At 43.7% G+C, this 15191-nt stretch overlaps 1 protein-coding gene across 3 annotated transcripts in view; it reads left to right on the top strand.

Moving 5' to 3' along the window:
* LOC128698060 (UBA-like domain-containing protein 2-B) overlaps positions 1-15191 on the top strand; it is a 190356-nt gene that overhangs the window by 152795 nt on the left and 22370 nt on the right. For all 3 annotated transcript variants that reach the window (XM_053790136.1, XM_053790135.1, XM_053790137.2), the window contains one exon: positions 4503-4608. In XM_053790136.1, coding sequence (XP_053646111.1) covers positions 4503-4608 — 106 coding nt within the window. The remainder of the gene's footprint in view (positions 1-4502; positions 4609-15191) is intronic.

Raw genomic sequence — 15191 nt, 5'->3', positions numbered from 1 at the left:
GGGCTTGAGACTGTTCAACTGCCTCCCAGCATACATAAGGGGGATTACCAATAGACCCCTGGCTGTCTTCAAGCAGGCACTGGACAAGCGCCTAAAGTCGGTACCTGACCAGCCGGGCTGTGGCTCGTACGTTGGATTGCGTGCAGCCAGCAGTAACAGCCTGGTTGATCAGGCTCTGATCCACCATGAGGCCTGGTCACAGACCGGGCCGCGGGGGGCGTTGACCCCCGGAACTCTCTCCAGGTAAACTCCAGGAGGGTTAGTAAACTAGGCTAACCCAATTGTGTGACTACGTTAGGCTCATTTCTATTGGGGTTCTTTGATCCTCTTCTCCAAGATGCTATCCACAGCAGTCGACTAACATCCAGATATCTACTTAATGCTAGGTGAACAGAAACAACAGATGTAAGGAAACCTGCCCAGTGTCTCCACTTACCTGCCTACCTAGAGAATAATCCGGGGATCAATGTCCCCGCTGTCTGGACCTCGACCAGGCCTCCCGGTGGATGAGAGCCTGATTAACCAGGCTGTTACTGCTGGCCGCACACCATCCAACGTAAGAACCACAGCCCGGCTAATTGGGCACTGACTAGGTACCTGTCCAGTTCCCTCTTGAAGACAGCCAGGGGTCTGTTGATAATCCTCCATATATGTGATGAAAGGCTGTCGAACAGTCTTGGGCTCTATACACTTGTGTTTTCTTTTAGTGTGCTCATGGCACTCCTGCTTTTTATTGGGAATATGTTGCACCGCGTGCCGAGTCTTTTACTTTCGTAATGAGTGATCCCCTCAAGGGAGGTTCCTTGACTTTGATGAGGGGGCTCTTGATCTAGGGAATTGGATCTGTGCTCTAGTTCCCTGAATTGAGCCTGAATACCTTCCATCCTCCCATATACGCTGTATAACCCTACGAGTTTATCGCTCCCCATGATTATTATAATAATAATAATCGCAGGGAGTGATGTTTGTGCGCAGATTTGGGACCAGCCCCTTTAGGATTTTCCAGGTGTAGTTTATGATGTATCTTGACTGCGATGGGATCGAATCCAGGTTCTTCACATGTGAGCCGAAGGCGCTACCTCTTGAGCCACGACCCACTACCACCCCCACAAGTCATGTACTCATTTCTATACTGTGTGAAGAGACTAATTGGCAGAACGGATAGGGCACTCAAAGCGAGCCATTTTTAAAACTAGCATACCAGTGTTCCAATCACTGTACCATGCCAATCTAATGATATTCATTCAACTACAGGAGCTAAACGTCCTTTTGCCTCCCTCCCTCTTAGTAACGTGCATCGTCAGCAAGTTCTGGCTAGGTAGGGGCCAGGAGACCGTGAGCTACCAAGGCCACCACCACCCTCCTGGATGTCCTGTTGAAGAAAACCAGTGCAAACGCAGGGAGGAGAACAGACCTAGGTGTATTGCTATACACCAGGAAGGTTAGCATGGCCACCACTATGAGCACAGTTCAGGTTTTTACAGGCGGATTTCCCACCAGCATGGCTGTGTAAGGGTCTGGCTAAAGTTATTTCGAAGCTCTTTTCAAATGGGTTCGTAAGCCATCCGTTCTGCGAGTTGTTTAAAATCTAGTTATGTCGGCTTCGCCAGTCAACAAAGTGGTAGTTATGTATGTATGGAGGGGGGGGGGAGGGAAGGAAAGGAAAGGAAGGAAGGAAGGAAGGAAGGAAGGAAGGAAGGAAGGAAGGAAGGAAGGAAGGAAGGAGAGAGTTGTGGTGTTGATGTGCAGCAACATGGGAGTGTGGTGGCCTGTTCAGGGTTTGTTTACGTTCCACAGCAGACTGCCGGGCGCCGCCACGCGGGGTTGCCACACCCACCCACACACACACAACTGGTTTTTTTCTTTCTTGCCTTCCCCCCCCCCCCCCTCTCTCTCTCTCTCTCTCTCTCTCTCTCTCTCTCTCTCTCTCTTTCTGTCTCTCCGTCTCACCCTCTTTTCCCTCCTCCGTTCTTCCCTCCCCATGACGTAGGAATAAATAATTAATAATCATTGGAAAGGAGAGGGAGAAACAACAAAATGTATTTAAGAAACTGTAAATGTTGTCATAGAACATCTTACCAGAGGATATAAAAAACACTGCCAGAACAGGTGTAGAAATCTTCAAGAAAAAACCCTACAAATACCTCTGTCAAGTGCCGGATCAAGAAGGCTGTGATGATTGTGTGGGCCAGCAAGTCGCCAGCAGCAACAGCATGGTTGACCAGACAAGCCTAACCCAAGACTAGCAAGGCTGAGGGAACAGGAAAACTTGAAATCCGTCTAAGGTTGATCAGAGGGCTAGTGGCTACCAGGATTAAATCTGGTGAAGTCCCTTAACACCTGCTGTACCTGTTATCTTGCATTATATAGCTACTTAGTATTTAGTTGGCTATTGTAGGTTGCAATCTGGGAAGAGCTTGAGGACCGTTATGGAGATTAAAAAAGGTGCTGGATTATTCATTATGAAGATTAAAAAAGGTGTTGAATTATTGACCCTCAGGGATGGCAATCCAGGATAACCCAAGAAAATCAATCGGTTAATACCACTCCTCTTTGTGACAAAAAACATCTCTTTAAAACTCAGCCACAAGTTAAGGCACTTAACTTTTCTTATCTGTGCTACTTTACTCCTTCCTGTCTCATCATTGTTGCCACCCTCTTATTCTAATATTGAAAATAAAGACCAGTCATTATGGCTTATTTCCACTGGAGTCTTTTGATCCCGTTCCCCAGGAGCGATCCACAGCAGTTGACTAACACAGATACATAAAAGTTATTAGCATTCACAAATTCTAAGAATTTAACTCCCGTGAACGTTGTTGTTCAAGTGTGCCTTGTTAGTATCGAAAAGCAATGTAAAACGTCAAGCATGAATTCTTAGCATGCAAACAAAACCTATGTCGTCACATTGTGTGGGTAAAGGCTAGCCAGGGGCAACAGTGACTGACCACTGTACCACCAATAAAAAAAATAGTAAAATCCCCTCTTATCTCAGTCCAACACTGTCACATGGGAGGCAAATCCTGGGTCGTGGATTACCCGTCATTTAATATCACATACCTGCAAGTGCCTCCCAAGAAGCTCATTGCTAGTAATCCCTTCCTTAAATAACTTGTTAAAGCAACTGCTCAATTAGAAATTTTCCGCCTAGCTGGTAGTAATAAGTTATCACAAGTTATATACACTGATGGATCTAAACAGGAGTCTTCTGGCAGGGCTGCATCTGCTCTTGTTGCCACCTTCCTAGTTAAGAACGATAATAAACTTGTTGAACTACATATAAGAATTAACAACTGGGCGTCTAGATTGCAAACTGAACTGTTTGCAATCCTAATGGCGCTAAAGCTAACTAATGACACTGAGCCTGACTCTATCATCATTACTGATTCTATGTCATCACTGAATGCTCTTAACTCATATAATGACTCCAAGAACATGCTCATTGGAGAAGCCAGGTATAGATACTCAAAAATCAGGGACAAAGGAATTAATGTACAATTGCTATGAATCCCATCACACATTGGATTACTCTTTCATGATAAAGTTGATATGTTAGCCAAGAAGAGTACCCAGAAGGAGAATGTAGAATATAACTTTGGTATATCTGTGTCTAGCATTAGGAATAATATTAGGAGAGAAGTAAATAATGAAAATGATTGTTATAGGAATGCAGTTAGAAGCCTGAGTAGATCTATAACCCACTATAACATGGACATAGATAGGTATATTTATGGAGCAACTTGCAATGTGAACAGACTGATGTTGTAGTGGCCAGGCTTAGGCTTGGTTACAAGTACGTACTGGCAGTTTGGGAGACACACTGATGATGATCAAACTAAATGTAAATTATGTGATCAGGCATATGGTCACTCTCTTGAACACTATGTGCTTAATTGTCCACTTATTGAGGAATACAGAGATAGTATGACCTATGTGACATGTCAAGATATCTTATTAGCGAAAATAAGATACCAGATATACTAAGCAAATTTCATAAATTTGCTTTTAACGGATAAGTGAACTATAGATATGTAGCTATAAATCCATATGTAGTCCTGTTAACCCTTTGGGGCCTAGTTCCTAGGCCTTTTGTGTATCCCATATGCTCTTTCGGTACCGTCCACAGGAAGGATATGGGGTGCACAGTAAACTAGCCACTTGGTGGCAAAATCTAATCCATCCCCTCAAGGGAGGTTCCTTGGCGCTGGTGAGGGGCTCTTGATCTAGGGAATTGGATCTGTGCTCCAGTTCCCTAAATTGAGCCTGAATGCCTTCCCCCCAAGCTCTGTATAATCCCTACGGGTTTAACGCTCCCTAATAATAATAAGAATGAACTCAGCTATGCGGATTTTTTTATATGGAAGTGAAAAAAAATTGGGAATTAAGTTTATTTTCACCGTTCTTGAATGACAGTCTTCAGTTGCGCTGTATAATATCGTATGTGTATTTTATTTCTTAAAGCTTCGAAAGATTAAGGCTTGCCATTTTCTTTACTTCAACAGTTATGTACTCCGGCCAACACGCCAGCTACACCTCCAGCCTTTCCAGATGCGCTCGCTGCCTTCTCCAAGATGTCTACACAAGATAAACTTTCTACGTCTCCCTCAGGTACATGGTTAATGTGTCAGCTTGTATTTCATGACGCTACGCAAACTGAACCTGCTACTGTACCGAGTGTTTTAACATTTTGATGTGTACAAAACTGCGTGAAGTACCGCTTTCACAACGTGGAGCCTCACACCACGTAGAAAATAATAAATATTACTCTTCCTCTTCTTTTTATTCTTCTTTCCTCTTTTCTTTTCTTCCTCCTCTTCTCCCCTCCTTTTCTTTCCTCTTCTCATTTCCTTTCCTTTCCTTTCCTCTCCTCTCCTCTCCTCTCCTCTCCTCATGCTTTATTGCATTTTGAGTGTAAAGTTGAAATCAGTGGTAAAACTGTTATAATAATAATAATAATAATAATAATAATAATAATAATAATATAATTTCTACAAGTACATATACAAGGTATACAGACCTAGCTGACATCAGTGACATACTACTATATAGAAAGCCCCTTGTTATGCACAGCATTTCGGACAAATTAGGTCAGTTTTGTCCCACAATGCGACCCACACCAGTTGACTAACACCCAGTACCCATTTCTATTCAGGTACAGGTACACATAAATAGTTATATAAATTATCATGCATAGCAGCTTATGTGTAGATTACCTACGATAACCCAAAAAAGTCAGACAGTGACTTATTTCCATAGAGGTCCTTAATGAGGTTAACAAATTCAAATATTTGCACTCTTTACCCTGAAAATGTGAGTCGACATTATTGTGATAATACAGTATATGTCTCAGTAGACGTCGGGGATAAAATGGGTGTGGCGTGAGGCAGATAAATCTCTGTATACAGTATCTCATCATGTGTTGAAGTTGTGTGGATCGAGACAAATATATTTAAAATTCGGGCTTTTGAAATGAAGTCACTGACTTTTTTGGGTTATCCTAGGTAATTTACACTTTTGTTATGTATGATAATGTGTAGCTGTATTTATGAGTACCTGTATCTAAATAAACTTGCGTACTTATTGCAATGGTTGTCAACCTGTTTTTCAAAGGGATCTGCAAAAAGAGTTATTGACTTCATAATAGTTTGTAATGTCGACTGTTGTCTCAACTGAAAAAATCCTAAAAGTGACCCCTCTATAACAGTAATAGGATGATGGTGTCCATTAAAGCCGATTGTCTATTGAATCCGAAAGATAAATTTATTTTTCCATTATCGTACTAATAACAAACAATTCTGGATTTAACGGATTTTGTCCACTAAATGCAGGATTTTCACTAATAATGGTGTACATCATAGAATTTTCAGTAAAATAACATACTCTGCAGAATTTTCAGTAATAACATACAACGCGGAATTTTCAGTGGTAATAATGTACAATGCAAATTTTCATTAATAATGACATAAAGTGGAGAATTTTTAGCAGTAGTAATGTAGAATACTGATCTAACAAACGTTGTCCTGTTTCTGAAAGTTGTCTGTCAACAAATTTTGTTAGTAAAATCCACAATCCATCTAATCAGGATCCATTAATAAATCATGGCAGAAAAATAAAAGCTGCCGACACCGTTGCAAAGTTTTGAAAGATATATACATAATGTTTTCTTACTTTTTGTGGAGGGTTAACGTTGGCGAAAATTGATCCATTGTCAGTAACATTGATGAAAATGTGGCAAAACAGTATTGTTTTTCTGATTTTTCTAATCCAAATTATTATTATTTTCCTTTTTTTTCAGTTTCTAAGACTATATACAACATTGTTTAATGACAATAGATATTTTTCAAGTTTTAGTGCTAGAAACAGGCAGAGTTGTACAAAACACTACATCCACAATTTCATTACTCGCCATGAATTTCTTCCAATTAATATTTTGTCATTTCTAATGACTCTTTTTGTTTCAACACTCTGAAGAGAGAATTATTATAACAACAGTTATTTCAAGGTGGGATATTCCTTGAAACGTGGAGACAGGCACAGTGGTCCATCAGAAAACTTAACAGTAATATTGTGTATCTTTATTGGTAAGTCAACTGGTGCGGTCTGGATTGCTGGTGGTCCCACAAGTAGTGTTGACTGGGTAGATGGTGGTGTTACAGTTGCTGTTGGTGGTGTGTTGGCAGGGCAGCTGCTGATGCCACTGTAGTGTGGGAAGTGCAGCTGGTGGTGTCAGGGTTCCTGGTGGTGAAACATGCAGTTTTTGCAGGACAGCTAGTGGTGTCAGGTTTCCTGGTTTACCTGGAGAGGGTTTTGGGGGTCATCGCCCCCGCGGCTCGGTTTGAGACCAGGCCTCGTGGTGGATCGGGGTCTGATCAACCAGGCTTTTACTGCTGGCCGCACGCAAACTGACGTACGAACCACACGTGGTGTTTGCAGGGCAGCTGGTGGTGTCAGGATTGCTGATGGTACCACATGTGTTGACAGGGCATCTGATGGTGCCAAGGATGCTGATGATGACACATGTGATGTTAGCAGGTCAGCTGGTGTCACATGTTGAATTAGCTGGGATGCTGGTGGTGCCACAATTGGTGTTGGTAGGGAGCTGGTGTTAGCTGGAGTACTGGAGGTGCCACAAGTGGCGTTGGCAGAGCAGTTAGTAGTGCTATATATGTTGCCAGGGCATCTGGTGATGTCACGTATAGTGTTGGTAGGACCACTATGTCACATATTGCGTTGTGTTGGGAGGGAAACTGGTGGCTATACGAGGGGTGCTGATGGTGTTACATGTGGTGTTGGCAGGATAGCTGAAGGTGTCACATGTGATGATGTCAGTGGCCGATCAGCTGAGCTGTAGTTTGCACATTGGATTGTCTGTAGTCAGCAGCAACAGCATGGTTCATCAGGCCCTGATCCACCGGGAGGCCTGGTCAAGGACTGGGCCGCGGGTGTATTGACCTGGGAATGACCTCCAGGTAGGATAGCTGGAGGTGTCACATGTGGTGTTGGCAAGTCAACTGGTGGTCACAGGGGTGCTGGTGTCATATGTGGCGTCATGTGTTGGCAGAACAACTGGTGGTGGTAATATTGCTGGTGGTGTCACATGTTTTTTGGCAGGATAGCTAGAGGGGTAATTATTATTATTATTATTAAAGATTAGCCGGTATTCTCCCAGCCCGGGCCTTTTCCAAGTGGTGGCCCGGCCTTGGCTCCCTCTTTAGGGAGTGTCTGAGACCTAAGTCTCCCATGGGAGGAGGCACAAGTACCTCCTCATCTTTGGGACCAACTGTCCCCATGCCTAGCCACAAGCTAGGCCTCTCTGGTCTGCCATCCCCGCCCCAAGGGGGCAAATGGGAATGACAGTCTTATGAGCTAAAGGCTCGGGCTCAGGCACCTACCCTACCCTAGAAGGGTTAGGCATGGTATCGATGCTAGAGGGGTAAGAAGTGTTGTTGGCAGGACAATTGATGGTTCCATTTGTAGTCCGACAGGATAATAATAATAATTATTATAGGTAGTTGGTTGGTATACAGCAACCGCCCAGAGAGGTACTACCGTCCTGCCAAGTGAGTGTAAAACGAAAGCCTGTAATTGTTTTACATGGTGGTAGGATTGCTGGTGTCTTTTGTCTCTCATAAACATGCAAGATTTCAGGTACGTCTTGCTTCTTCTACTTACACTTAGGTCACACTACACATACATGTACAAGCATATATATACACACCCCTCTGGGTTTTCTGCTATTTTCTTTCTAGTTCTTGTTCTTGTGTATTTCCTCTTATTTCTATGGGGAAGTGGAACAGAATTCTTCCTCCGTAAGCCATGCGTGTTGTAAGAGGCGACTAAAATGCCGGGAGCAAGGGGCTAGTAACCCCTTCTCCTGTATAAATTACTAAATTTGAAAAGAGAAACTTTTGTTTTTCTTTTTGGGCCGCCCTGCCTCGGTGGGATACGGCCGGTTTGTTGAAAGAAGAATACACACACACACACACAAACACACACACGACCACGTGGTTCTGTGCTTTGAATATATAGTAGAGCTGCAAGTGGAGAGAGTAACAGGAGTTGAATGGGAAAAGCCTGACAATAAAAGAGGGGACTACATAGGGTTGAGGAACTTCCTGCGGGAGGTCCCGTGGGACAGAGAACTGGCAGGAAAGCCAGTAAACGAAGTGATGGAATATGCAACAACAAAATGCAAGGAGGCAGTGGAAAGGTTTATTCCCAAGGGCAACAGAAACAACGGGAAGACCAGAACGAGGCCCCTGGTTTACCCGACGGTGTAAGGAGGCAAAAACAAAGTGCAATAGAGAAAGGAAAAAATACAGAAGGCAGAGAACACACGAAAATAGGGAGATCAGTCGCAGAGCCAGGAACGAGTACGCACAGGTAAGGAGGAAGGCCCAGCGACAGTATGAAAATGGCATAGCATCGAAAATCAAGACTGACCCGAAACTGTTGTATAGCCACATCAGGAGGAAGACAACAGTCAAAGACCAGGTGATCAGATTAAGGACAGAAGGGGAAGAACTCACAAGAAATGATCAGGAGGTATGTGAGGAGCTAAACAGGAGATTTAAGGAAGTTTTTACAGTAGAGACAGGAAGGGCTGTGGGAAGACAGCACAGAAGGGAACATCAAGAGGGAATATACCAACAAGTGTTGGATGACATACGAACAACTGAGGAGGAGGTGAAGAAGCTGCTAAGTGACCTTGATACCTCGAAGGCGATGGGACCGGACAACATCTCCCCATGGGTCCTTAGAGAAGGAGCAGAGATGCTGTGCGTGCCTCTATCCACAATCTTCAACACATCCCTTGAAACTGGGCAACTACCTGAGAAATGGAAGACAGCAAATGTAGTCCCCATATTTAAGAAAGGAAACAGAAACGAGGCGCTAAACTACAGACCTGTGTCTCTGACATGTATTGTGTGCAAAGTCATGGAGAAGATTATCAGGAGGAGAGTGGTCGAACACCTGGAATGGAACAAGATTATAAATGAAAACCAGCATGGGTTCATGGAAGGCAAATCTTGTATCACAAACCTCCTGGAGTTTTATGACAAGGTAACAGAAGACACGAGAGAGAGGGGTGGGTTGATTGCGTTTTCCTAGACTGCAGGAAGGCCTTTGACACAGTTCCCCACAAGAGATTAGTGCAGAAGCTGGAGGATCAGGTGCATGTAACAGGGAGGGCACTGCAATGAATCAGGGAATACCTGACAGGGAGGCAGCAACGAGTCATGGTACGTGAAGAGGTATCACAGTGGGGGCCTGTGATGAGCGGGGTCCCACAGGGGTCAGTTCTAGGACCAGTGCTATTTTTTATATATGCAAACGACATGATGGCAGGAATAGACTCTGAAGTGTCCCTATTCGCAGATGATGTGAAGTTGATGAGAAGAATTAAATCGGATGAGGATGAGGCAGGACTGCAAAGAGACCTGGACAGGCTGGATATGTGGTCCAGAAACTGGCTTCTCGAATTCAATCCTGCCAAATGCAAAGTCATGAAGATTGGGGAGGGGCAAAGAAGACCGCAGACAGAGGTGCACAAAGACTACAGACCTCACTCAGGGAGAAAGACCTCGGGGTGACCATAACACCGAGCACGTCACCGGAGGCACACATCAACCAAATAACTGCTGCAGCATACGTGCGCCTGGCAAACCTGAGAATGGCGTTCCGATACCTTAATAAGGAATCGTTCAAGACACTGCACACTGTGTATGTTAGGCCCATACTGGAGTATGCAGCACCAGTCTGGAACCCACACCTGGTCAAGCACGTCAAGAAGTTAGAGAAAGTACAAAGATTTGCAACAAGGCTAGTCCCAGAGCTCAGGGGAATGTCGTACGAGGAAAGGTTGAGGGAAATCGGACTGACGACACTGGAGGACAGAAGGGTCAGGGGAGACATGATAACGACATACAAGATACTGCAGGGAATAGACAAGGTGGACAGAGATAGGATGTTCCAGAGAGGGGACACAGGGACAAGGGGTCACAACTGGAAGCTGAAGACTCAGACGAATCACAGGGACGTTAGGAAGTATTTCTTCAGTCATAGAGTCGTCAGGAAGTGGAATAGCCTAGCAAGTGTAGTGGAGGCAGGAACCATACATAGTTTTAAGAAGAGGTATGATAAAGCTCAGGAAGCAGAGAGAGAGAGGACCTAGTAGCAATCAGTGAAGAGGCGGGGCCAGGAGCTGAGTCTCGACCCCTGCAACCACAATTAGGTGAGTACACACACACACACACACACACACACATATCACCCCTCAGAGTTTTCTTCTGTTTTCTTACTAGTTCTTGTTCTTGTTTATTTCCTCTTATCTCCATCAGGAAGTGGAACAGAATTCTTCTGTAAGCCGTACGTGTCGTAAGAGGCAACTACACTGCTGGGAGCAAGGGGCTAGTAACCCCTTCTATGTTATGCAGAGCATTTGCCCGAAATGCCCTGCATAGCAAGCGGCTTGTTATATAGTAGTACGTCGTTGATGTCAGCTATGCTTGTATACCTTGTACATGTATAGTGGAGCCTCGGCTTTCCTCGTTAATTCGTTAATTATCTATTTTATTTATTTATTAATTTGAACATGATACATAGAAGTACAAAGAAATACAGTGGTTAAGTGTAACATGCCAAAGCCCTTTGTATGCAGAGCATTATGGGCAGGCTTAAAATTAACGTAAGATTAACTACGCAATGATATATTCAGTAGTAAACATTATTGTAAACAAATAACAATTAAGCACAAATGAGTATTTCAAAGACAGGTCATATGGTCATTTACTGTGTTGCTGTGCATTCAGTAGAATGGAGTATTCTGTTAGGTAATGTAATTAGAAATAACAAAGTTTGATTGGGTCACAGGTTAAACATTTATGAGATACAATTATTCAGTATTTATTTAGTTAAGGGTGATTAAGTGATTTTTAAGAAGAGACTTGAATTTATAAACAGTGTTTCTTTTATATTCACAGGTAATGAATTCCAGATTTTTTGGGCCTTTTATGTGCATTGAGTTTTTGCATAGTGTGAGATGGACACGAGGAACATCAAAGAGTGATCTGTGCCTTGTGTTATGGTCATGTGTTCTGTTGAGGTTGGTAAGGAGACGTTTGAGGGGAGGGTTTATATCCGAGTTAAGTGTTCTATATATGTAGTAGGTACAATAATAAGTATGGATGTTTTGTATGGTGAGTAGGTTTAGAGTTTCGAATATTGGTGGGGTGTGCTGCCTGTAGTGGGAATTTGTTATCATTCTGACTGCAGCCTTTTGTTGGGTAATTAATGGTCTGAGATGGTTTATTGTTGTTGAGCCCCATGCACAAATTCCATAGGTGAGATAGGGGTAAATAAGTGAGTGATATAGGGCCAGGAGGGCTGACTGTTGAACATAGTACTGTATCTTCGATAGTATGCCTACGATCTTGGAAATTTTCTTGGAAATTTGTTGTACATGTGTTTGAAAGTTGAGTCTATTATCAAGGTGGATTCCTAAGAATTTTCCCTCTGTGAGCTTTGTGATAGGTGATCCATTTATCATTATGTTAAGAGGGACATCTGTAGCTCTGTTGCCAAACTGAATGAAGTAGATTTTGTCAATGTTGAGAGTAAGTTTGTTAGTCATCATCCAGGTAGATATTTTCTGTAATTTGATATTCATAGTATTGGCTAGCATGACTGGGCTCGGGTGAGAGAAGACGTATGTAGTGTCATCTGCAAATAGTGTGGGTTTGAGTAGTTGTTATGCATTTGGTAGGTCATTTATATAAACGAGAAAGAGAAGAGGGCCAAGGACACTTCCCTGTGGGACACCAACTGTAATTGGCTATGCGGAAGAGTTTGCTCCATTTGTGTACACATATTGGCTTCTGTTGCTGAGGTATGTCTTTAGGTAGTTGAGGGAGTGCCCTCTTATACCATAGTGCGACAGTTTTATGTGGAGCAAATCATGGTCAACTGTATCAAAAGCTTTACGTAAATCAATGAAGATCCCCAGTGGGACTTCTTTTTTCTCTAGTGCAGTGTATATTTATTCTAGCGCGTGTATAATAGCATCACTCGTATTTTTATTAGGCCTGAACCCAAACTGACAGGGGTTGAGTATGTTGTGGGAGATGAGGTAGGAATAGATTTGCATATGAATTAATTTTTCAAAGATTTTAGAGAGAGGGTGTAAGTTGGATATTAGCTTATAGTTGTTCAAGTCTGTTTGGTCTCCTCCTTTATGGATCGGGGTGACCCTCACTATTTTGAGAACTGTAGGGAAGGTAGAGGATTTGATAAATTTGTTAAAAGAGTGTTGCAGTGATTGGTGACAGCACTTGCGACGCTTTTTTGTATATAAAGGGTGGTAAGGTATTTAAATCTCCTGTCTTGTTTTTTAGTGTGTTGATAATAAGGGAGACTTCTGTTGGGTTAGTCAGAGCTAGGCACAGTGTGTTCGGGTAGTTGCCAGTGAGGTAGTCATTGTGTGGGATATATGAGCTTGGGATTTTATTGGCAAGGTTTTTTCCTATGGTGGAGAAGAAATCGTTGAGTCTGTTTAATGTTTCAGTTTGTGGGAGTTGGGGTTCATCTGGTTTTGTTAGTTCAATTGCGCTATTTCGTGATATCTTTTTTGTTCCTAGAATTTCTGATAGGGTTTTCCAGGGCTTTTTTATATCACCTTTTAAGTTGAATAATCTGTTCTCATAATACAATTTTTTAGCCCTTCTTATCAGTCTGGTTAGGATTGACGAGTAATGTTTTGTTTGGTCTCTGGTTATGTGACCCATTCTGTACTGTTTTTCGTATAGGTGCTTTGTATTTATGGATTTGAGGATGCTGGGTGTTAGCCAGGGACTGTTCATCTGTTTAGTTTTTCTAGGGCAGTGCTTGTTATAGAGGTATTGGGTCTTTTTTCGAAAATTATTAATACATTCGTCAATATCTGTATAGATTTCTAGCTCAGTGTGCCAGTCAATGTTTGTCACTGCTGTTGTGAAGTTATTAATGAAACAGATTATTGGTGAGCTGAAAGCGGGGCGGGTGAATGATAAATGTCTTCGGAGGCTTCTTTGTTTATTTGTAAAGTCGTGGTGGGTACACAGGCTTGTGTGTTGTGTCCATGGCCCGGTAGGGCCATGCCCATGAGGGAGAGAGCTGGTAGGACATGTTGATTGCTGCTAGGCCGCTGAGTGAGTGTGCGAGTGGGACCAGCGTCCCACTGACTTGGGCAGGCCTAGAGGGCAGTACCTTAGTGCCGCAAAATATGAACTAAGCTGACAGCATAGGCTGTCTGTGTAGACAGTACAGGCTGTCTGTGTAGACAGTACAGGCTGTCTGTGTAGACAGTACAGGCTGTCTGTGTAGACAGTACAGTCTGTCTGTGTAGACAGTACAGGCTGTCTGTGTAGACAGTACAGGCTGTCTGTGTAGAGAGTACAGGCTGTCTGTGTAGACAGTACAGGCTGTCTACATACGCTTGGCCACCTACCTCGCGTTGTCCCGACACGACAATACTGGTGGTAAAAAAAAACTCGGTCTCTCTCTCTCGTAGAAACAGGGCACAGAACACAAAATAAAAAACATGTATATACATATGGACATGGATAAAAAAAACTTCGTACAGGGAGGGAAGAAAAAAAACATGTGGGGTGTGCTAAACATCGTGGTCATAGGCAGTGAGCGTTGAAGGGCATCACTGCACACCTTCCTGCGTCTGGACGGATACTGCAACACAGGAGACATTGCTGCGGCTGAGCTGTGACGTAATGAGGTATGGTCCCCTCTAGAACGGTGAAGCAGACATTGTAGGAGTCACTGCAGGTTTCACTCAACCTGGGGCACGACAACTCGGCAACTGGGCATGACTTCTGGCAAGCGACTCAGGAGGACACTTCTCGACTGGTATTGTCGCTGGGCTGTCACTGCCGGTGAGCATGGAGCGAGTCGTGGCAGAGACGACTGGGCGAAACATCTGGGAGTCGTATTATTATTATTATTATAATCAAGGGGGAAGCGCTAAACCCGGAGGATTATACAGCGCCTGGGGGGGGATGTGGAAGGCATTCAGGCTTAATTCGGGGAACTGGAGCACAGATCCAATTCCCTAAATCAAGAGCCCCTCACCAACATCAAGGAACCTTCCTTGAGGGGCTGGGAGTCGTAACATCATACACCAGACTGCAGTGAGCGAGCTAGCAGTCAGTGACATCTTCTTTGTGCAGGCTGCTCACTGAAGCTTGTGACACGATTATTATTATAATCAAGGGGGAAGCGCTAAACCCGGAGGATTATACAGCGCCTGGGGGGGGGATGTGGAAGGCATTCAGGCTTAATTCGGGGAACTGGAGCACAGATCCAATTCCCTAAATCAAGAGCCCCTCACCAACATCAAGGAACCTTCCTTGAGGGGCTTGTGACACGAGGCTGACACAGCGCCTGCCAACGAGTGTCATTCAACAGTTGGAGTTATGGCAGAGGTTAGTCTAAGCGTCCCCAGACTCGTTTCTCTACATATAACTGCACTCTGAAGGTCTGGAAGTGAAGTGAAACAAATCTCGATGGGAATTGTAGCAGGTACGATCCTGCAGAACATCTATGAGCGACAAGCATAAGAGCTTTCTGTACAAAGGGGGTCATACGCTCAGGCTGAATAATATCAGCTGTCAAAAGCGCTGGTCACACTGGGTGACACTAAC

This window comes from Cherax quadricarinatus, chromosome 58 (assembly GCF_038502225.1).
Source record: "Cherax quadricarinatus isolate ZL_2023a chromosome 58, ASM3850222v1, whole genome shotgun sequence".
Lineage (NCBI taxonomy): Eukaryota > Metazoa > Arthropoda > Malacostraca > Decapoda > Parastacidae > Cherax > Cherax quadricarinatus.
The sequence above is the reverse complement of the archived record's forward strand: the minus strand, read 5'-3'. Positions and strand labels throughout refer to the sequence as shown.